This window comes from Cheilinus undulatus, linkage group 14 (assembly GCF_018320785.1).
Source record: "Cheilinus undulatus linkage group 14, ASM1832078v1, whole genome shotgun sequence".
Lineage (NCBI taxonomy): Eukaryota > Metazoa > Chordata > Actinopteri > Labriformes > Labridae > Cheilinus > Cheilinus undulatus.
In genome coordinates, this window is record NC_054878.1 from 24,468,527 (window position 1) to 24,494,002 (window position 25,476).

At 39.4% G+C, this 25,476-nt stretch overlaps 1 protein-coding gene across 1 annotated transcript in view; it reads right to left on the minus strand.

Annotated features, from left to right (window-relative positions):
* Positions 1-8,139: 8,139 nt before the first annotated feature.
* Positions 8,140-25,476, minus strand: part of xkr6b (XK, Kell blood group complex subunit-related family, member 6b) — a 95,424-nt gene continuing 78,087 nt past the window's right edge. Inside the window, exons 2-3 of the mRNA XM_041806027.1 lie at positions 9,824-10,020; positions 8,140-9,110 (exon numbers count right to left, since the gene is read on the minus strand). Coding sequence (XP_041661961.1) covers positions 8,140-9,110; positions 9,824-10,020 — 1,168 coding nt within the window. The remainder of the gene's footprint in view (positions 9,111-9,823; positions 10,021-25,476) is intronic.

A 25,476-nucleotide genomic window follows, 5' to 3' on the forward strand; every position in this document is an offset into this window, starting at 1 on the left:
TCTCTTCTGGGATGAACAGTCTGATATATGAATCTACAGTAAGGCTTAACATTACATTTTCAGCATAATATTTCTCTTTTCATCTAAAAACCAAAACATACAAAAAGAACTTTAGCACCATATGTTATTAATAATATTCATATTGTTCCCAAAAATAGGACATCAGTTTTGCTTTTTTTAAAGAACGGGGATCCCATGGAACAATTTACTTACATTTTATATTTAACAATAACAAAGAAACCATTCCTTATATGCTTTCAGACATATGTTGTATGAGTACACTTTCATAAAGATGCTACAGACCGTAGCAGATTTGCTAAATGACATTGTGCCAACTTTTGGAATACCCCGGATAAATCATATAGTTTTAGGGAGCATCCTGATAGATTTGTGTAAATACACCAACAAGCTAACACAATCTAGAAATTGATTGAATATAAACAAAGCAATATTTCCCAACAACTTTGATAACAATTAAAAGAAATCAGCAGCAATTTATATGACAACCATTGTTGCGTCATTGGAATAACAAATCCATTTTTAAACAAAGTATTACAGCCAATTCTACAATAACAACAAAATATAAATACACACAGATTAAGACATATAGATGACAGGAATTTACAACACAGCAATCACGTTCTATATATTTTTTTCCCCATTTTCTAGTAGCAGAAGTACATTTGTGCTCCTATGCCCCAAAGATGCATTTATTCATCCTTCAGTTTCATTCTCTCAGAGAAAAGAAAGAAAACAAATCCTGATGCAGTGAAAATATCAGTTAAACAAAAACATAATGTATCCTGAAACCGGTATTATAAACATCTATGAGCAGTAGAGTTGATTTTTGTGTGTGAGGACTGGAAACTAAAATGGCACCATTGAGAGTTGAGTTCTGCTGTAAACTGTGCGGATTCGAGGTGCAAGCTCTCGAGCATTTTAAGACTGCAAATTTCTCTCAGTCAACTGAAAGGCTCTGCTCTCAGAAAGCCAACAAGTGGACTCTGCAGTCCACAGTGATAGCACCTTATAAATATAGTTATTCAGCACCAGGTCAATAACAAAAAATCAAAGTAAAAGGAAAAATGCACCTTTTATTATCTGAAAACACTGCTGCATTGGTCAAACAGATGGCCATGACTCAAAGACAACGAACCAAAATCTATAAAATCCTGCTGCTACACATTGACGCAGTAATCAGAGGGTTAGTTGTGCAGTTGAGAGCACTTACATGCTAAATGTCAAGGGTCACTTCACAATGAGTTCTAAAAGGCATGCTGGGAAGTGGTGGGAAAACCAGGAAATGAGGATATCCAATCAATGACCGGGCACGTTTCATCATACCATTGTAAGAAAAATGCAACAGAAGTAATTTTTTGCGCATTTCATCATCATTTACACCTTCCGTGTTTTAGTTCAACCGCAGGCATTATTGTTTGGCTAAAGGATGAATTGTTCACACGAGACAAACAACAAAAAAATTTTACCTCTTGGCACTACAAATCATTCATCATTGCATGACAGAAGACGATGTAAAGGCATAGACAAAAGTACAAAACAATCATTGAATAAATCGTTCTGTGTCGTGGCTGGCTTCTGTTAATACTATCAATCGAGCAGTCCAAAACGAACACGTTTAAGCCCAAACTGCTGACCGTAACATGCTGAATCATTTGGGGCTGCTGTGATTGAGCTTACTCAAACGTAAATTAGATGAGGTACTCTACGTTCAAGTAAAGATGTTCAGTATTGCATTACTTTACTGCTTTCTTTTTTGGCAGAACCAATATCTAGGTTTCACATCTCTTAGTCCAGTTTCCTACACTTTATCTTGGAAAAAATACAGTCCTGTCAATGAAAACTTGGATGAATAATGAGACTCATAAGTGCAGATGATTGAGGTGACAGATTTGAGATCTTGGCTTGATCTGGTTTGGGGAGACAGACTGAGAAAATTCTCCTCTGTGTTGTCATCATCTCTGTGAATGTGCTGGCACATGAAACAAGTAAAATCAAGACATTGGCATTGTTGTTTGCGGACCTGGCTGCCATGGCTGGATTAAAGCATCCAAAGTAACAAGGCACAACAAGGACTGAGAAGAACAGGCCTTCTGTTCAAACACTCTTGCTGTGTGCTGTAGATTTGAGCCATAGAAGTGGGCAGGTAACCCAACAGAAGTAATTTTCTGTGGGGGATTTCTTGGGTATAAACTGGAGACAACTTCCTCCTGCAGTCTTGTGTAGTTAGCTTTGAAACCCGTGTATAATTTTGGTATAATTTGTTCAAACTAAAACAGTTTCTAACAAGCTTCCAGAGAATCATTTCACTGAAAAAAGAAGGTGGCAAATGGTAATTCAATGATATAAATATATAAAATATACTCCTTTTTCATAAAAATGCAGACTTATACATAAAGACTCTTTGTAGACAAAACTGAAAATAATTAATTGCCATTACTACCACTCTAAGGACACAGTCAGGCAAGCATAAATACTCTGCGTTTCACAACATCAAACACCACTAGATGAAATGAAGCCCAGTTGTATGTACTCTTGTTTATAACGCTGACTAGTAATTCTGACACAAACACAAAGTAAAATAAATGAATCACAGTGTATTTGCACCTGATTTGGACAAGTGTCCACCTCTGGAAAGAGTTTATAAAGGATGCATGGTATGCCAGGCAGCCAACTACCACAAAAAACTGCTCCTCTGCCCCCTAGTAATAAGAATGATAGAGCATTACTCCCACGAAAACAAAACGTGCAAACCATATTGTAATCGTACGATCCCAGCCAAGGAGTGGTCCAGGATGCAGTATGTTAAGGAAAAAATGGAGACCCTTGAGGACATGCCTGGGAATGAGAACTGCATTGAGACACCCCTGAGTCAGCTGGTTCAGTGGTCTTGGTTGTTGGTCCTGAGGAACCCCTGTATTGGCTGTTTTGCTTAGGTTTTCTTAAAAATTTTAACAACACTTATTATTCATTCATCAACTAGCTATTAACATGGCTGTTCATTCACTACAACATAGAGGAACTACTCTGGCTACTATGGTAAACAATGAACAAGTTGGTTGTTTGCATACTCATGTATATCTATACATATAGAGAGTTGGATGGTTGCTCCACCCTAGCTGACCCAACAGTTCTCAATTACTCAGGGCTGAACATCGCTCTTAAGCTGAAGGTCGGCAGACCCTGGATGTTGAAACTCTTGGTTATGGCAGTGTACCTCATTGCATGTTCTCATGTCAGGATCTCCAGTTGTTCAGCCTCAACCCCCGTTGTTCAGTTACCAGAGTGTGTTTTTTTGGGAGTGCACCAAGACACCGCACTGTAGAGATGGGGTAGAGGGTGGAGCAGCAACCGGGGAAGGAGCCGAACAATCGGCAAGAGAACAGAATTGTGGGAAAGGACTGAGGAGAAACATAGAAAAGAATGTGCACTTATTTCCAAGCATTCTTAGATCCTTTAAGTTGTTCAAGTTACAGTACTGGTACAACCACTAATCAGTACGTTTACATGCACATCTATAGCTCAAATAGGCTGTTTAACTGGACTACTGTACTTGACTAATGGAAGTCTGTCTCGTCTCCACTATGCTTGCACTGTATCCTAACAGCATATGGGTGTCAGACATTGTGTTGCATCACACAGCATCTCATACTCGCTGTCCACACTGCAACTGTCAAGTTAATTTTCTGCCCTGTGAAATTTAGGCTTTCATGTAAATAGTACATCTAATAATACATTTTCAGCACTTTTATTTTGAATGCTAACAAGTTGAATTGTATTGACGTGCTCTGACAGCTTTGAGCTGTATATTTTTGTCTCTGTGTTCACAGAAGTTAAAGTAAAATGCATTTCAAACACAGGTATTGATGTTATTAATGCACAACTTTTTTTTAAAGCAAGTTAACAAGCTAAAGATGAGGACAAAATTATGAGCCCCACTGAATATTTCTAAGATTTTCCCCAAGTAGTTCCCAAGTGCTGATAAACAGTTAACATTATTTTACTTGCACACAGAAACAAAACTATTTCACTAAAACCCCAAACCAGGGTCAGATTTATTAGCCTATTTGGAACGGACCTTTTTGTCGAGCCATATCACAAACCACTGTTGTGCAATGATGTGATAACTTTTTAATGCCCAAAGCTTGTAAAATCAAGTTAAAACTGGGGGTTATCTGTAATTTACAAAGAGTATAAAAAACTGCAGTAAGCGTTTGAGCTTTCACTGGTGAAAGTGTCAAAAACAAAAGAAATCAGTTTAAACCTCGAGAAAAAAGAATTGTTGATGTTCACAAAGCAGGAGAAGGATTTACAAAGTTATCACAGCGTTTCCAAGTGTCAAAAACTGGAGTGAGTGGTATCATTAAGAAATTCAAAGAGAACCACACAGTCCAGAACAAGCCTGGCAGAGGTAGGAAGAGAAAGATTTCAAAGACTCTGGAAAGAAAACTTGTGAGGTATGTGTCTAAAGAACAGCTGCCAAGACTCAAGTGAATGACTTAACCAAATCAAGAATTCTAGTCTCAAAGAAGACCATCACTAGAGTCCTGCACAGCAATGGACTGAGAAGTTGCATATCAAGAAAAACTTGACTTCTGCAGAAGAGACACCTTCAAGCCAGACTGAAGTATGCTGAGGACAACCTAGAGAAAGGTTATACATACTGGACGCATGTCCTTGAACGAAAATCTGTGGGGTGAACAGAAGACCAAGGTCCATGCCAGAAGACCATCAAATCTGGAGGAGCTTGAGAAATTGGCCAAAGAAGAATGGGCTGGGATTCCTCAGGAGTCATGTCTGAAACTTGGTGAAAACAACAACAAAAGACTGCAGGCCTTTATCCAGCACAAAGGAGACACAACTGACTATTAGCATGGGGGGGGGGCTAATGATTTAGACCCTGGTAGTTTTTGGTTCTTGTGAAATAATTTTGCTCAAGGTAAAATAATATAAGCTTCCAAAATAAAACTAGGATGTTTGGAAAAGCCGTGTTTAAAATTCCTTGCTCTGTTTAACAACACTTTCGAAATGCTTGGGAAAAACTAAACATTTTCATAGGGGTGCTTATAGTTTCATTCATATCTGTAAATTGAATGAAGAAAGTGAAAGGAATACCTTGTGATACATCTTTCCTCATTCCTCGCCTGTGTCAATGCAAATGACAAAGAGGAACGTGCCAGAAAGTCTTGCCACGTCGCCCTACACTGCTTATGTGCTGTCAGGACACTTCAATAGTAATCAGTGTAATCAAACGGATTTTTTCACCAATGCTTGCTTGAATTGCATGTAGTTAGGACACAGTGTAGATGGTGATATGACTCCTTGCAGCTATAACTATTGGACCTTCTATTGGTTAGCAAGATCATACTGGTTGCATGGATTGTACACTGAACAGGGAAAAATATAGTCAATGTTACAGTTCAGTGCATTTTGTACATATTCCATGCTTTACGTCATATAAATGCTATGCACGTTATCCCTCTAGTTTATGATGACGTATACAGGGACAACAGTGCGACTTCTGCCTGGCATATAATTTACACAGTGTGACTTCTGGGTTTCAACTCAGCACGGAAACGGGTGAGCATGTGCAGAATAACTTGCTTGAGCTAGATTATGATATGTACATTGATCTCTAACCCACTTTACCTAGATGTGTTGGTCCTGCTTGTGGAATTAAGACTTGACTGATTTCAGTTGGACTAACATGCATTTTTAGAGTCAAGTTTTAGTCTGACTAACATCAGAATTTGACTTTTCTGGTGCATGTAAACGCACTAAGTAACAGTATTCGTATACTCATACTGGCACTGGTTATTAGTTCTGCTTTTAATGCAAATGCAATTGACACTTTCCAGACAGTGCATCTGCTCAAACATAACCATTTAGCTAAGAAAAAATAGTTTCAGATAAATTATCAGGTGACTTTAATACACAATAACAGTCAGGGGATGAAAGTCAAACAGTGTTTTTTTTACCTATTCATTTGTATTTCATATATCGTGTCAGAGCTACTTTGTCTTGGCTAATATGAAACTCAAAATAGCAGTCTCAGTATCTATATCAGTTTCCCAATTCATGCCCTTTTCCACAATCTGTTCTCATGTTCATTTCCAACCCTGGCAAAACCCCCTCTTACCTATAACCTGGACTTGCACAGTTCCTGCCTTTTTACAGTACGATGTTAACAGGCACATGTAGCCACAGCTAGCAGAGAGCCAGTGAGCCAGGAAATAGGAATCTCTCTCTTTGGTGCAGCAGTCTTGGGCATCCCTTGTTGGGCGCATTTGTACTAATGCCTCATACTAACATGCCAAACACTGCAATGTAAAAAACACACTTTATATATTCAGATGAATTATTGAGTAAATAGGTAAAGTTGGAGTATGAAATGCATTCATTATTCCCGTGGATTTTTTTTTTCAGTAGCCCTCTGGAAATTTTTCGTCAAGCTCCTTTGACTTAGAAGGCATGTTTTTTTTCTGTCATGAATGAAAGACACTGGCTGTCCTGTGGTTGAAAGCACCCGCAGGTCCAGCTGGCAGATGTATATCAGTGTACAACTGTTGCACAGCAGGCCTATAGATGGCACACATTTTGCAGGCTCTTGTTCTACTGGTTCAAAAGGGGCAGATAAAATAGAGAGACAGTACTGTAAGATGTGATTTGGCTTCATTTCAACTGCACTAGCAGGTGTCAGAACAGTTGTACACCCACATAAGAGTATAACCTCTTTGAGGGCACATTGATTTTGAGGAGTTTAACTTTTTAACACTGCACAGCACAACATTTTTATGTAAAAAAGTGTGTGTTCTGGCAAAATATAGTTATGTCAATGACTATAAATGTAGACACAAATACGCACTGAAGTATCATAGCATAGAAATTTCTTCTTAGAGTTGACATTTTTTCAAGAACTTAGTACAAGTCTTTGCCCCCAATAAGCATATATTAATAAACCTAAAACTTTTTTTTAATAAGAAAAGATCTAGGGAGGTTTGATAAGGGATTACTTTCTGGGATTCAGAGGGGAATGGTGGAGGATTCCCTCAAGGCTGTCTTTGCACTTCAAGAAAAGGTGCTTGATATCACACATTTTCTTCTACCTTTCCATCCTTCCTTCTACCCTTTACGAGACAATCTTTGTACAAGGTCTTTGGAATGTTTTTCACTAGAATTTTCTTACAACCAATTAAAAAAGTTGTGCTCATTTTAACTACATTCTGTGTTTCATCTATTGTGTTTATTAACCTCTGTTTATATTTTGTGCTGTCATACCTTTGGGCAAAAATGAACTAGTAAGGCATGCTGTTACAGCCTGCCTCCACTGGAGGGCACTCTACACTGTACAAATTTAACATACGGGTGGAACTGATTGAAGGTCAGTGTGCTTCTTTTTTTCCATACATGATGTGATTACGATTAAGGATTTTCAACAGAAATAGTACAGCTGGGATACAATTGAGCCACATAAGCTCAAAATCCCTGGAGAATTGATTCTCTTAGACACATGTATGATTGTGCCCATTGGGTGATAGTATTGTCATAGAATTTTCAGTGCGTTTTTATTCATGGGCCAGGGGCTTGGTAAACATCATCATACATTTCAGTAATTTACATAAAGAATGGCAGTAAATATTGGGATGTGCAAAGACCTCCTCCATCATTCCCATCAGGCTTTGCACCAGCCCCATGTCACAGGGACATACAATATGCCCTTCACAAGTATTCACAGGTTGAATCACCAATACAGTATAATGTATTAAACACATTTCATAATGAAACATTCATATGTTATCTACATACTCATACTCATCTCTCCTCTATCAATGCAGAGAGATTTATATGAGACTTCGGTATATATCACATAAGATACTGTAGGTTCATAATTTCCTCTCTGTGCTGTATGTTTTTTTCCAAAAATAAATCATGATTGTGTGTTTACAGCGTCCTGACAGATTTTTCAGTAGACAAAAACACACCTCCTGCAGAGAAACTGAATGATCACATGGGAGAGAAGTGTGTCAAATGAAGAGAATTTATCTTGAGGTTAGGTAGAGCAGAATGTAAAAAAAGGAACAAAAATGCATTGTGTGAGAGGAGGTGACAGAGAAGATGCCTTCAGAGGGAGGATTCATACTGCAGGAGCTCATAAAGAAGCGGACCGTCCCTATACCTGATGCCCACCGCATTCGGGCTAATGTACTGCAGCACGTTAATGGTCCTGCGCAGGCGCCGATCCACAAAGTGTGCATCCCAGGCTGGGTATCGTTTTCTGGGCATGTCTATCTTGATGAGAGGACCCTCAGGACGGATGGGCCTTCCAGCTGCATCCACAGGTTCCGTTGACCTCACCTGGAAAACCGGAAGGCAGGTGTCCGTGGCTGTTTCATCCGACTCCACGTGTTCCCCTGCCAAACCCCGTGTGGGAGTGGCCTGAGAGCCACGGGGGCCAGGTGTTGGAGCCATAGGCTCGGCTTCAGGGGGTAAAGGAAGGCCCCACAGCAGCTCAGCGCAGCAGGAGCTGGCCAGCACCCTCAGGCGGGGGCCCATTGGGTGTAGCACCCCGTAATAGAGAACCATACAGGCCACACCTGAAGCAAAGCACAGGAAGACGCCACTTAGGGCTAAAGAGGCATAGGCGTCAGTGGTGGCTGGGTCTCTGTATGCGTACCAAAGGGAGCTGAGGATTGCGTTTTCTAACAGTACCACTATGTAATAGGCCACCATTCTGTACCGTGTCCGGCCCTCACGCACATTAAACCAACAGAAGACATAGACCACACCCACCACCATGTTGAACAGTACCTCCTCCCATTTGGACATGCAGAAGTCGGTGCCGCCATGGATGACCCAGAAAGCCATGGCGCACCAATGGAGCACCACAAAAATGCCAAAGTAGATGTGGAAAACTGAGGCAAACAGGGCGAGGGAGAGCACCCGGGACGAAATGGTAAAAAGGCGCCAGAACAGGTGCACTAGGGCACCTCGGTAACTCATACTCTTCTTGTCGTCCCGTGAATCACGCAGTAGTTTGTGGTAGGAGGCTAGCACCCAGGCCAGGGACAGTAGGGAGGACATGGCAGAAAAACCTGGAAGTAAAGACAAAGAGAGAACGAGTAAAAGCAATGAAGAGCAAGGGTTGTAAGAATCGAAGATATTGCAAATGGATTTAAAAAAATCAGAAATAAGAAAAAAACCCATATTCATTGCATAACTGAAAAGAAATACAGCTTTATCTTGACTTGGCTGCTACTCCACTTACTATATACAGTACATTTATTTCAGCCAAGCAATCCATCACATCTTTGAGAGGCATATTATTACTGAGATCATCATAGGTCATTTAGTCAACACAGTCTCCATTTACTGCAACAATTCAGTTTCCTTAAGACTGGTATAATAGTGGAGACAGCAGATATGTCAGAACAGCAACCTGCTGCATGAAAAATGATAGAGGGTTATCTGCAGAGCAGCAGCATGGTGCCTCTCAGCAAATGCATTGATGGCATTTCTATAGACACCCAGACAGGGAAAAGGGATCACTTGTTAGTATTCAATTGCTTCAGTCCTCTGGGATGATGAAACTGCAACAGTAAAAGAGGCCTCAAATATAAGTGTGAGGAATGTTAGAAATAGGATGTATCGGTTAGGATTCTGCACAATGTGAATAAAGCAATATGAGGACTTAACAGAAAATGGAAGCAAGCCAAGCAATAAAAACAGTATGACACAGAAGAAAGACTACGCAGAAAACAAAATCGGACTCTCTTGTTGCATGATGGAGCCGTAGGGAGTCCCTTACACTGCAGCCACTCAGCCTTGTTGCTCTGGATCATGATGCAGAGCTGCAGCACCAGCTGAGGGGCACTCTCTAAGAAGGTCTCCAGCAGTCGCAGCATGTTGACATCGGCATACTCGTACATCATGGCCCAGTAGAAGCGCCGCTGGTTCTCTTTCTGCCTGTGACTTTGTATACCAAGATACATGGTGCGAATGTACCTGCAGAGACAAAAAAGACAGACTGTTAGACAACCTAGACATTCTAGTGTCCAGTTAAACATTTATTTGTTTTTTTTTAACACAGAGAAAACAAAATCAGTTTTAGCATACCCAGAGAAATGTAAACATTCTCAGTTCAGTACCACCAGCACATGGATTTCTGACGACACTAGAGGGCACACTAAGCTACAATAATTAACAGACAGTAAAATATTAAAATCTGCATTCATGAAGAAACATCATTGGGTTCAATCTTTTCAAGGGATGTTAACGGATGAATCAAGTGACCCAAACAGGTTTGAACCATAATGGATGTTTGCTGCTATCTGATATGCCAAACTGATTTTACCTGACACATTTAATATAGCAATAAATTACACATGTACTCGTTTTCAAATATAAACTTGAGCAATGAATAGCATATTTTTCTTTGGATTACACGTACATTAAGTGCATTGTATTATGTAATGTATTTTTAACAGTGTCAAACCAAGCTTTATCTACCTTTAAGCGAGCCACAGACAGCATGGACAGTGAGCTCTATATGCATAAAATAAATATGGTTTTTAATGTTTATTTATGGAGCTTATACTTTCATTTAAAATGAGTTCTCCTAATCAAATGGCTGAGTGGATAAGTGAGACAAACCTGACAATGTCATTGGAAAAATACATTTTTCTCAAGTGCAAAAAGAATAAAACTAGCCATATTTCAGACTGAAAAATTAAGTCCTTAGAACACTATAAAATGTAAGGAATGAGGATAAAAAAGGAAACAAACTTCAGTGAATGAAAATGTATTGATTCTGCTTTAAATTGCAAAAAGTTATTCACAAACTCTACCAGTCACATTGGCTTAAAATATCAGCAAAAGCTTTCATACATTCAGGTACCAATTTTCAATGTTTTAGGCCATTATCTGCTGATAACAACATCATGCAGATAATATAGTGCAACCTTTCATCCCAACACTTTATAAGCTTAACTGTTGAAGAGGAATATGGGCCAATTAATTATCAGGGCTGATATTTGGTGTTTTGCCAATTATCTGTTTTTGAAATTTGTTTTCCAAATTCCCTATAAAGTCAATTTAAAAGTGTACTGCTATGTGAGATGTTTCTTACTCTCTGGCTCTGTTTCATTTACCACAGTCCTCTAATGTCAGGAATTGACTTAACACACCACATAGACTGTTTTACATATGTCTGTCTTTCAAAAAATTCTAGTTTGGTTATCGTCTTTGAAATTCATTATTGGCAAATTAGAGTTAAAATTGACTTAACACATAAGACGTACTGGGCATGCACAGCTCAAGTAGGTATACTACCTGTGATTAGATTAGATTAGATTAGAAAACTTTATTATCCCCAGTGGGGAAACTCATTTGCCACCTCATCAACACATGCAAACAACATGGACAGTACATTTATAATACACAACAGTAAAATAAATAACACCAGAGAATGAATACATTTGATGCAGAATTTACAGCTTGAGGTTGTGGTTTTACTGAGAATGTTCATTAAAAAATCTGACTGCAGCAGGAACAAACGACTTTCTGAGCTGCTCAGTAGAACAATGTGGCATCACCAGCTGATTACTGAGAAAGTTCCAGAGTCTATTAAAAACACTGTGCAGAGGATGACCTTCAAAGATGAGGACTATCTTTAGTTTGGTCCTCGTTCTCTTCTTGAAGGTAACCTCAAGAGAAAGTGAAGTGTTAACTTATCTACACTTCCTAGTGAAATGTGAGCGGAGGCCATTCATTGTGTTTCCAGCTGTGCTTTATTGCTTCTGTCAACAATGTCGTAAAACAGTCTGCATTTCAGTCTGCCATAACTACAGTGCTGCGCATGCAATCTGTAATGAAACGTGCTCACGCCACACTACCCAACATGAGCTTGATGCAAGTGCAGTCATCATTTACTAATGGAGGAGCCAGTTGGTGAATAAAACTCATGCCAAAACTGTCTGGAAGAAGAACAAAGACATCTTTCTTTGCTTCAAATAATAAAATGGTTTCTGGTTGTGATAAAAACAACCTTTATCCAAGCAAATTGCTTCATTAGCAGCAGCCATTGTTTACTTGCTTGCAGTACAACTAAACCGTACCTATAATAACCACAATCTCATGCCAAGGTCAGTCAGGAGAAGAGCAAAAATATTCCTTCTTTTTAGAAAAGATACAAACAACTGAACCACACCCATTGGTACTGCCCAATACTCCACAAATGACATTGATTGGTCCAATAATTTTTCACATGGTACAGAAGTGTCAGATTGGAGCTTTGAAAGATGGATTTGCCTGATGACAGAAATGAAATCTGGCCAACCCATCGCCTTGGCACAGTAATATTTGATTAGCTAGATATCTTACAAGTTATAGCCAAATTAATCTTTAGTAATAAATAATAAAGTATTTGTTTGGCTAAATGACTTGTCCTTTCTTATTTTTTAATGTAACGTTTAAATTACTGACGATTATCAATGGCTTATTTTTACTGTAAATGCATATTGTTTCCATATAAATGATTAATGGACTTGTTTTCTAGTCATCTGACTACTTAAAGAGTTCTTACACCTCAGGTCATGCCTACCCTTTCATACCCTTACTCCACATTCATACACTAATGGCAGAGGTTGCTATGGAGAATTGTGTTAGCTAATCCCACCTAAATGCAGCCATGCACATTTATATTCCACAGGCAAAGCAGTGGGAGCAAATTGGGGTTAAGTGTCTTGCCCAAGGACACATCACCATGTGACCACAGGAGCTGGGGACTGAACCCACGACCTTCACGCTTGTGAGACAACTGACTCTACCTACTGAGCCACAGTCGCCATCATCAGTCTCATGAGCAATTAATAATCACTACTGGTACCGCCTCTGAAAACTCAATATTGGTTGACCCCTAAAAAAAGACCATACATAACTTAACACTATAAACTCACAACAACAAATGCAAGAAACTAAACTAGAGGACCATAGTTAGTGTCCCATCATCAAAATCACAGCTTCCCCTGGAATTAAAACCTTAGAATCTGAGCAATCACTGGAGCAATTATCAAATTTCTGGTGATGATTAGCATCTCAGAGCTATGGTCGGGAGTTCTGGGCTTTCTTTTCCAAGACTTCTGTTGTGGTGTGCTGTTCTTCGTTTACAGTCTGACCCAAATTTCAGAGCCAGGAAGTGAATGTACTTGAGAAAAGACATCTATAACTAGGTCCATACCACATGTATCTGTCATTTTTATATTGACTAAAATGAATTTGTAAATATCAGCATATGGATGTCTTACAGACCAGCAAAAATCAACTATGCATCCATAGTTGGATGACTCGTACACTTAAGTTCTGTTTTTAGAGATGAAATGTAATAACTGAATCATATCTGATTTGATCTTGTATTGCTCTCTATAAGGACGGATTTCATACATTGAAGTAAAGCTAGCTGAAACACCATAGAATAAAAGAAAACCTAAAAGCTTTTGACATCAAAACCTGTCACCTTCAAGTTCTGTAGTTCATCTGGAGCAGGCCTGCCCATAGAATTGGCTGAGCCCCTGAGAAATCCAGTGAAATTGCCCTCCCCAGTCATGATTTATTGATGGTATTAATACATGTGTGTTGGATCACCAGCACAGTGCTAGCGTCTTGGCTAAAAGTAGTTCATTTTGGAGCTGACAAGTGTGTCAAGCTATTATTGGGTTCCGATGTTCAAAGTATTTCTTAACGCCACTTTTTAACCCCTTTCCATCACTGTTTCCATCCTTTTTTACTGCCCATTTTTGCCTCTTTTATCCTATTTTGCAGCTCTTAAACTACTTTTGATCACTTATCTTAGCACCCAAGATCAATTTACCACCTATTTCACAGCTTTTCACCGGCATTACTGCCCATTTTTACCACTTTTGCCAATTTTTGCTACTTTTTACTGATTTTTGCAGCTTTTTTATTTTTTTACCACCCATTTTTGCCACTTTTTTCATTTCTTAACCCATAATTGCTGCCTTTTCTCTCTTTTTGCCATTCTTTTACCACTTTTCAACATTCATTTCTGCCAATATTTTCCACTCGTAACCCATTATTACCACCATTTTTTAAACCACTTTTCACCTTTTTTTACTGCCCATTTTTGCTACTTGTAAACAATCTTTGCCCCTGTTTCACCACTTTTCACCAATTATTTCTGCCATTTTTTGCCACTTTTACACATTTTTTGCCAATTTTTACCTTAATTCTACAATTTTATTATTATTTTTCCCTTAAAGTAATTTCAATGTCTTCTACTATATTTAAAATGGGTCTACAGTTTTTTAAAAAGCCTTTATTGTACTACAGCATAAATAAATACACAATTCATTTTTGTTGCTTTGATAAGAATGGTTGTTATTCAGGTTAAATGTAAAATATGGTTATCACAGATTAACCCTACAATGGGCTGAGATTTTCCTGACCACAATGGGCCCCCCCATTTGGCTGGACCCCAGAAAGCTCTCCCCTTTATCCCCCATTATGGGTGGCTTTGATCTGGAGTCATTCCATATGGACATATAGACCGATTTAGCATGAGCTAAAATGTTTTGCAACCATCTCTTTCCCCTTTTTGAATCATTATTTGATGCACAAAGTATGAAAGGCAATTGTTTGCTAACAGCATCTCCCATATTGTCAGTATTGGACAGGCTTTTCAATCACTGACCGGGTTTCATAATGTTGAAGAGCCTCTTGTGAAGCGGGGGAGATTTTAGGTAATGCAAGCAGAGAAGTGGCAGCTAATTCAATCAAGCTCCTGTAGCAATCAAAGCGGTACCCCTGCTTTTTTCATAAAAGGACAAGACACCAGAAGTCTATGTGCAATGCTGAGTGAAAATGTAATATGCTCACTTCTGTGATATAGCTAATTAAGATCGTAATCTTCTTGGGTATGGATCTTGGGAATGAAGCGAAGCAGCTGGAGCCACCAATTAACATTCGCGGGGGAAGACGAGTAAGACAAACATTTAAAGATTAAAAGTAAACTAAAAATACATCAATCCATCAAACAAACCAAAATCAAGATGACAGAAAAAGAAAACTGCAGTAAAATCTGTAAACAAGTTGAGCTATTCCAATGCGTTAACTCTCTCTGCCTGTAGGGAAACAATTCACAGAAGCCTGTATGACAGTTACATTAGCTTATAGTTATCTTAGCAGCAACTTCAGCCCATTGCATATTGCGTGGTGGCTGCAGGGCCTATCAGCCTGAGCTGCCAGAGTGGCCAAATAAATCCAGCACTTGATGTGAAGGCAGTCAAGCGAGGACAATAGTGCAGCAAGGACAGAAATAGACTTGACAGTAGCACTCCCCAAAACAAATTGAGCGTTCATGGATCTAAACTTCTCAAAGTGAGACACAAATTTGCAGCAGCATAACAAAAAAACATCCAGAAAATGCTTGTGAGTGGCTTTCGACATAATTAGCTGCTGCATTAGCTGTTGGGGGAGAGATTACTGTTTAATTTGAAATGAGCTTTACAACAGTGCACTCTAAAGACAAGCAGACTGATTGGTTTTGGTTATTGTTTTGGCAAAGATTGAAGCATTAAAATTCCTATTCTTTATCTTTATCTCTTTACATTGAACCAGATCTTTGGTCAAATATGATATGGGGATGTGGAAGACCATGTGTTTTGGTTTCTTGTGCTCACAAAATAAGTCATTCCTTTTTCTGGGTTCATTAAGATTTCAAAACCATGAGCCAGTTTTTATACTTTGCTTTGATGACACATTTCCAGTGATCTTGAGAAATTGATTCAAGGTTGTTATATTAGCAGAATAACAACTTATTTTTTATGCCATGCAGCAAAACAATTTCTTGTTAATGATTTCTTCATGGCTATTAAAGTTAGCACAGTTCAAGGAGGGATCATAAATAACAGTAAATTACACAATCTTGCAGAAGTAAGACACTTAAAAAAACAACAGGAGGAAATAGAAATTGGACTGGCTTTTTTTCCGCCAACAACAAAGCACTTTCTCCTTGCCTGTATTTTTTCTGACAGAGCTGGCAAACCTCTGTATGCTGCAGTCCGTCACTCAGTCACTCAATTAGCTAACCTGAAGAGACAGCCGGTTTCTCAAAAGGTGGGGAAACAACAGAAGGAAGAAAGACAAAGGAACAGAAACATCCACAGACAACAACTTGAGCTATAGTATTTCTTTGTAGACAAAAAGCTCTCAAATAGGAGACATTTATGCAGTTGTCAGAAGCATAGTGAATACATTTCTGACAAAGATGTGGCTGACATATGATAACACTTTACAACCAACATTTTAAAATATTTATACAATGCACAGACACATTTTGGATACATTAGGAATGGGACATGATTTTTGAATGTAAGAAAAGCCATTAATTTATCAATAGTGAAGGTTTCACATGACTTAAAACTCTTAAAAATGAAGCTTTGTGTTAGTTCATGTAGGACACGGTAGTCATATGCCTAATTTTCATCTCCCAGCTCCCACAGCCAGTAACACCTCTTTCTTTCACTGCACTGGTGTATTTTAATATGTTGTACTTCTAACTAACTCCTGCTTGCATTAATGCTGATGCACCACGCTGCTGCTGATGGCAAAGCTTAACCTCCTCTACCCCAGCCTCCTCCTTTATAGCATAAAGCTTGTTGCACCCTCATATTCAGATTCACACTGGGGGTGCACTGACTGCAATTTTCTGGCCGATCACCGATCTTTAAAAAGCCTGACCTGCCGATTCCACTGTTTTTTAATAACTGACAGCATACACCTTCAATGTTCCAATCTTATTTTATTGAAAAACAATGAACAATACCCATGAAACAATACAAACTTGTTGTTTTAACTGCACATGAGGTAGTTCTCTCAACTATAAATGAAAGGGTTAGAGCATTGCTGTCCAAACTACTAAATTATATCAGTTCCTTTAGTATTTCATTTTTCACATTTTAGTAGGTAGAGGTAGATAAGATCGGGGGATAAGATCGGTTTCATATGTATCAGCCAATTGCAGATCCCCCAAAATTAAGGAAATCGGCGCCAATCAATTGGCCAGCCGATCGATCTGTGCACCCCTAATTCATACTACAATGGATTAATTGCTTTTGAACTAATTTTATTGTATTTAATACGCTTTGTCATAAATGTATAAACATACTGGAACGTCTAATAATGCTGCTTGACTAACCCAGGGAGCAGAGCCTTCTCCACCAAGTAAAACTACAGTGCTTAACAAATTTATTAGACCACCCCCCCAAAGTAAGGTTTTTGTCACAGCTGCCCTAAATGAACAGCATTGGTAATTACCAAAATCATTTTTTATGTTTCTGCAATTGTTAATACACCAATATGTAGAAGCTCTTTAACCCAAATGATATTTTTAATGCTAAAATATAATTATTATTGTTATCCATGAATTTTCAAATTTACTGATTTCCAAAAAAACTGAAAAAATAGTAAAGCACATTATTATTTCTTGATTAATATGTCAAATTATAGTTATTTACTTGCATTCCTGAACAGAAAAATTCATTTTAGTGGTTGAATGTTATGCTTGATTAATTTCTGACTTCTCAGAGAAGCCCAGTGAGCCGGCTCAAATTTGGGTATAAAAAGGTGAATTCAGTTTATAATTCCTCATTCCTGTTCAAAATGGTAAAACGTGGAGAGCTCACTGAAAATAAAAGAGTCCGCATTAAAGCACGTCATGATGCTGAATGGTCTCTGAGACAAATATGACAGGTGGTCTACTAAATTTGTTAAGCACTGTATATATCCATTTTTAAAATAGTTAAATGTGCAACAAGAGTGTTCCTGACAGAACTTTTTTTTTTTTTTTGAAAATTACTTTTAATGGTGCCAGGGTATAATGCAATTATACCACCAGACATTGGTTGTAGTACATCTTAATGCTGTTTCCTAGCTGCCTTTAAATAATCAAAGAGTAGAAATGTCCACTGAAACAGCTGGGGTCTTAAGAAACTAACTTTGTGTCTCTTAACTTAAGAAATGATCTCTTTCAAAAAACATCTAAGAAAACAATCCATTTGATGACGTAGCAGGATTGTAACAGTATTTGTGTTCATACTGTCATGGTTTGGTTTGGTCCACACAGTCACAAGAATGCACCAGAATGGAGACAAAAGGCAAACACGTGGACTCCACCTGTTATCCATATCCTAGTCCTGGTGGCAGTAATGCTTGCAACTGTTTGGTAACCACTATTAAACAGCAAAAGAAGAAGCAGACAACAAAACGAATGAAGAAGGAAAAAATATTCAGCACCAATTAGCAAGAAGAAACGGCAGAGCTACGAGACCCACTGGCTTCTCTTCAACTTCTCTGTGCTGTTTTTTTTAAAAGCCTCTGGATTTGAAAGCATAGAGGGTTGAAGATATTAGCGTTGCTAATTAATTTTAAGTGTCTTACAGTAATGAAATGGGGGATCACCTGAGAGCAGGGAATATGTATCAGGTGATTGAAGTATGACAACTGTGTCTGGAAAGTCCCATCACTGGTTAGTCAGTATCCCTGGCTACCATTACATCATGAAGACAAAAGAACACTCCAAACAACTTAGAGAAAAGGTTGTTGAAAAGGAATATGGTACATGTGTAAATCTGTCTAGATCAGGCCATCCTCACAAACTGAGTGCCCATGCTAGTGAGAGAAGCCCCCAAGACACCTATGACTACTCTGAGGGAGCTTCAAACTTCAGCAGCAGAAATGGGAGACTGCATACAACAACTGTTGCCCAGGTTTTTCACCAGTCAAAGAATATGGGAGAGTGGCAAAGAGAAATTCACGGCTGAAGAAAACTCAGATTAAGTCTCAACTGTGGCATGTGGGAGACTCCATGGTCAAGAAGAAAGTTCTTTGGTCTGATGAGACCAAAAAGATGCTTTTTGGCCGTCAGACAAGATGCTTTGTTTGGCAGACACCAAACACTGCACATCACCACAAACACACCATCCCCACTGGAAAATCCTAATTCATTTGGCAAGAGAACTGTGGCTTGGGAGAAGATTGGGTTATTAAAGCTAATGTAGGTGAATAGGGCTCTGTATATTTACATCTGTAGGGAGAAAGTGGGTGGCTAGGTGCAGTTTAGTGACTTTATTCCATGAATTACACACAACTTTTAATTCATAATTATGCTTAGAATGACCTCCTCCTGTCTACATAATTCATGCTACGTTGTACCAGTAGGCAGCAGAGTTGTGGCCTCCTCTAACCACAGAGCCCAGGCTGTTAATTCATTGGTAGTAATCAAAGAGAGAAAAAGGTCTAGCAGTGAAGTTAATTTAAGGGCTCAGGGACAGTGGTCTTTCTCGGGACAGTGGACAGGAGGAACAAGCAAGGGGGCAAAATGTACAGAAGTTTTCTTTGGGATCAGTAGCTCTGGGCTGTAAGAGGCAGCGTTATATCCAGCGGTAAAGGCTGGCATTCCGTGACATTTTCAGTCGGACTGGTAAATGTCAGAGGGAACAAGTCAACCCGTCTCCCTCACTAATGACATGCCACGGAGACCTACACAGGCCCTTTGTCTCCATCTCCCAATTTCCATTAGTCTGTGTTCCACTGATACGTCTCACTGGTCTGTGGAGCCTCCGTCAGAAACAGTAATCTTCATGGCCTCCGAAGCTGGCTCACTTTGAAAAAACAAGACTGTACAGCCATGCTAGCAGCTCTGTGAGGCAGAGGAGTGGTTTGAGGAAATGCTGGTAGAAGCATGCTACAGGGCTCACTATGACAAAACTCATACAATGTAGGTTAAATGCCCTGCATTCACACCACTGTGCAAGTTTATTTGTAAGTTTGCATTAGATGTAGAATAAGGCTGATACGAATACTTATCAGACTTTCTCTACATCTGATGCACTTGTACCTTAAAAAGCTGAGCCCCCCTGGTACAAGTGCATCAGAAAGTTAATATTGATTATATTATTTTCATTGATAAAACCTTAAGAAAATAGGTCTACACATAGTTTTCTTGACAATAGACCTTTGTATAAAGCAGGCCTCCAGACTAATCATTTTCACCACATCCATGAACCATCCATAAAGTCAATTTAAACCTTTATGAAATGAAGGTAATTTGTCCCGCCATTATTAACAGATCGGTGGTGGAGAATACCCTGCCTTGACAGAATTTTTCCATCAGTTATTTGGTTTAGCTGCAGCTTTTTATAAATTTGACCAAAACACATTCAACATAAAGTCACCAGTTAACATGTTCACACATTAAACTGTCACACAGGTCTTTTGCATGAAACAGATATAAGGTCATTGGTTTTTTTGAATGTTTTTATTTGTATTTGATAGGGCTGTCAATAGATTAAAAATTTTAATCGTGATTAATCTCACAAATTCCATAGTTAACTTGCGATTAATAGCAAATTAATCACACTTTTTTCTGTTCTAAATACCCCTTACAGGACTATTTCTCAAGATTTAAATACCCTTATCAACATGAGTGAACAACAATACTTTTTTATCCAAATCTTTGTTCATGTCAACAACCCAAAAAACACAACAGATAATGTCCAGAAAATTTTCTAGTCTAATCTCAAAGATACTGAATGCTATATAAATCTTCTGAGAGCATAACATGGTAAACTCAAGCCCACCAAGCCATAATATATGAAGATACTGACCTTAATGTTACATTACTGAATAATACCAGACTTGTAGAAGTTAACTCCTCTGTTCTCAGCAGCTTAACACAGAATAACAGATCTGATCATCACACATTGACATAAAGAGCATGGTCAGTGAAGTTCAAATCACTTAAAGATCATTCCTGGATCCTTCACACAAAAGCAGAGGATTTTGGGCTCACATGGGGGAAATAAAGGCTCACAATCATCCCTCAACAGGACTCACAACAGGATGATACAAAAAGACTAAACACAGTCAGAGAATTATACTACAGATTACTCAAGCATTTTTTTCTTCATAAATAAAGGCGACCCACAGTCTAATAATTCCTTTTAGCTTATATTATGATACTCTACAGAGCTTCTTCACTCTCAGGCTCACCTGTAACCTCTGCTTCCCTGTTACACACCAGCCTCTGCTGCTTTGTCTCCTCCTCCTCATCATGATGCAGCTGTAGGCCTATATTCACCAGCGTCAGACCCTCCTATAGGGACTGCAGTCTTTGACACTTTTGCAGCATCTTGATTGTTTTTCTTTTTTTTTTTTTTTTTTAAATTTGGCGTTTATTTACTGTTCCAGTCAATCGTTTCAGTAAGTTTCGTTTTGTCCGAATACTTTCACTTTCAAGCAGGAGCTGAGTCGGCATGGGAGTGGGGGTAAACAGACCTTTACGAGACGTGATCGGGCCAGTCAACGGTCAATTTAAAGGGTCAGCACAGCTGTAGTGCCGGTTCATAGCAGATATAAATAAATGAATAAATCATACTGGCCCAAAAGTGCGTCGACCCACCAGGAAATGCCCGGTATGCCAGATAGCGAGTCCATCACTGCTTGCAGTTGTCTGAGCGTAAACAATCCAGCATGGTGAGGGGGGCGGCTCTCTGCTTTAGAGGTGTGCTCGGCTAGCGAGTGGTGCGGGGTGTTTAAGACTCTGCTAGTACAAACTCCTAATAACTCAGTTCATGTTGACAGCAAGAGAAATTAAATTCAGTCTTATCTGGCATGATATGAAAGCTGAACCTGTCATTCAAAAGTCTCTGTCCTTTATCCATTTCTGCTCGCTTGTACCGCATCATGACGGCGTCACTTCCTGATGTGGCAAACTACGGGGTGGGTCGAGGGTCACACAGAATGCGCGTGCGTTAATTGTGCGACAAAAAAAATAGTGATGTTAAAAGTAATTTGAGTTAACGCAATTTTAACGCGTTAACTTTGACAGCCCTAGTATTTGAATGTTGCATGTTTTGGATGAGACGTGCCCTGTCTCATCTGGAGGAACCTGGCGTTTATGTGAGAATCATGTTCTTTGATTTTTCAAACACATTCAACTCCATCCAACCAACCATACTCAAAGACAAGCTCAAGGAGATGGGAGTTGATCCTTCGTGTGTTTCTTGGATCACAGATTACCTGACAGGAAAGCCACAGTTTGTCAGTCTGGGGAACTGTGTTTCTGGGACATTAATGAGCAGTACAGGGGCTCCACAAGGGACAGTCCTGGCTCCTTTCCTGTTCACTCTGTATACATCAGACTTCAAATACAGCACTGGGTCCTGCCACATCCAGAAATACTCAGATGACACTGCTATCGTGGCATGTATCAGAAATGGACAAGAAGCCAAATACAGGGATCTAATAAGTGCCTTTAGTGACTGGAGTCACAAAAACTGCCTCCTACTCAACACCTCAAAGACAAAAGAAATTATCATAGATTTCCGCAGATCCAAACCCCCTCTTCAGCCAGTGAACACTTGTGGCGTGGACATCAAGGTGGTGACATTGTATAAATATTTAGGTATACACCTGGATAATAAGTTGGACTGGTCTAAAAACATAGACCTGATCTACAAAAAGGGGCAGAGCCGCCTCTTTTGCCTGAGAAGACTCTGATCAATAGACATCTGCAGTAAGATGCTGCAGATGTTTTATCAGTCTGTGGTGGCGAGTGTTCTGTTTTATGCTACAGTCTGCTGGGGAGGCGGTGTAAAACACAACGATGCAAGGCGTCTGAACAAACTGGTGAAAAAAGCTGGTTCTGTGGTTGAATTCATTGGAGGATGAGGTGGAGAGATGCACAATGAAGAAGGTGGAGGCCAATCTGGGGAACATGGATCATCCACTTCATATCTCCCTAAATGACCAAAGAAACAACGGTGGTGGACGGCTCCTCTCTCTTCGCCGCAGGACGGAAAGATCTAGAGTATCTTTTATACCCTCAGCAATCAGACTCTACAATTCTACAATAAAAAGATGACCACATGAGACTCCAGACAAATGAATTTCCCTTTGGGGATAAATAAAGTTATTATTGTATTGCATTGTATTGTTGTACAGTGATCCCTGCTGGGGTTCTTTTCCTTACGTTTCTGATGGATAGTTGTTTTTGATGTGAGACACATTTACACTATGAGTGAAGCAATCCAATGAGTTAGAGTCCCTGCCTGTGATTTTAGGTGTTCCTAAAGGACACGCATCATGTACTCCTTATCAGTATGAATTGCTTTGCTATGAGGTTGATTCTCTGCTTTGTTCTTATCAGAGGACACCCACCTTCCCAAAGATTTTAAAGAGTAACTGCAGCTCTGTCATAGTGTAGAATATTTAACACTTTTAAAATCGTAGTTTAACTGTATGTAGTGTGGGCCAGTATAGACACTTAAAGTGCTGAATTTAATTCTATATGAGTTAAATCAACACTATCAATTGTTCTTTGATGTAGGGCTCTGTGGTCAGTTAGATATGCCTTGGCTCTATTGGTAGAGTTGAAGAAGCAGTAGACTAACCTGCAATTTCCCCCTAGGACGACTGTGCCATGCACCGAAGCACCGCGGGTTTGCTCCAAACGAAGGTGGAAGCGAGTCTAGAGCGCTGCCCCGCAGCATGCAGCCCTGATTGTTAAAGAAATATTTCATAAATACTCCAAAAACTGAGGTGAGAGAAAGACACAAGAAACAAGATGACTTAGGTTGAGCTGTTAGTCTCGGCCAAGGAGAAACGGTGGCATCAACACAGTGAGAGGTTGAAGCCAGATTTCCAATGAAGCCCAAAGTAGTTCACCCTCTTATGCCTTTGGTCAACCTTAATCTTGATCATAACTCAAAATATGATCCACAGACTATGCCATACTGGAGCCAGACTGTCTCTGTCTAAGGTCCACAGACACACAGGCTGTGAGGAAACAATCCTTGACTTCAGGAACAAACAGCATTTTGTCTAACTCAAGAATGTGAGTTTAGACTACCAACCCAAGAGAAGAGGAGAGATGCCTAGAGTCTCCCCTCCTGACTGTACAGTATGACCTGGGACCTTGAATTATTTAGCAGGACATTGATGAATTATTAGAAATATAAGGAATATTGGAAATTTCCCTATCACTGATCAGCAGGCAGAGGTCATGGGAGAACTGCAAGTTCACACAGGAATAGTATATCAACAGTGGACTATTTTACCTTTGGGGCTTAATCTATCATCCTTTCTGGTATAAGTCCATGATATTATTGCTTCCTCCATTTGGTGAGTACATTAGGAAGTTAAAAGGTTAATGTATGCTTAAAGGATCTGTGGTTTTATGCAAAATTCTTTGGCTAAATATCCCCAAAAGTTAACTTTTCCTCATCAATGGCGCCGTTGTAGCATCTGTGCATTGTGTTGTATTTTGAAAGAACCAAATATTCTACGCTTGTGACTTCCTCTTCTGGAGCTTTCTGATCGATGGGTATTAACGTGGCTTGGCAGCAGCCGGCACTGAAAATAGAGCTGCAGCATACCTCAAACGAAGCAGAGCAAAGTGTCGGTCCAGGCATGCGCCGCTGCCGGTCTGGAGCACCAGCTGTGGAAATGCTCTGAGAGACTAGAGAGGGAGGGATGTGCTCCGTAGTACAATTTGCCGGTGGATCGCGGCGCAGTCGCTGTATGTGGAAATTGAAGGTAAGGTTCAAATTGTGTTGTTTCTGTCTCAAATCAGTCCTTTATATACTGTGGCTAGTCAGTCACATGATTTTAGTATGTGCAAATCCAGTTTTGACAACCTAAGAGAAGACAAAGCCTTATGCCCCCACTGAGATCTATGGCATCCAGAGAGCTCCCACACTCCAGGTTGGGAACCTTTAGATCTAAAAAATTGCTAAAAAAAAGTTTTCATCCTGAGAAAACTAATTTGTTATCCTCATAAAAGCAATAATAACATACATGAGAAGAGATTCTGGGAAAACAGGTGAAACTTATCATCATAAGAAAATGGAGTAAAATAAAACACAAGGTTGCATGTCTTCTCAGGACTTCCGTACATCTACAAAGCTTTGGGCATATTCATAAGTGGGTAAGGGAACATTCACAGTTAGATGGAGACTGATCTAAAAAGGTTTGAAAATCTAAATCAAAACCACAAATTTAAATACCACAACGTGTTGATAACCCAGTCCCATCCATAAAACAGCCTGAATCATTCATTTTACAGTGAAACTTTATTTCTGCTATTCTGCACAAACTGGAAACTAAAAGTTCTCACTGTACACATTGACATCAATCCTTTCCCTCAGACAGCACACTCTGTAAGCTCGTATTTCCTTGGATTCAGCAAAAGAAAAAAAAAAACCCATACAGTTAAACACTTGGGTTCCCCGGCTGTCAGAAAAATCAAAACTTACTCCATCACGTCTCCCCACACACACACACACACACGTGCCTTCACAAGAGTCTCACACTCAACCCGGGATTGTGATGCACACTGTTAACACTCCCACTGAGCCTTTTTTCAGATGTAGTAACACAAATGGC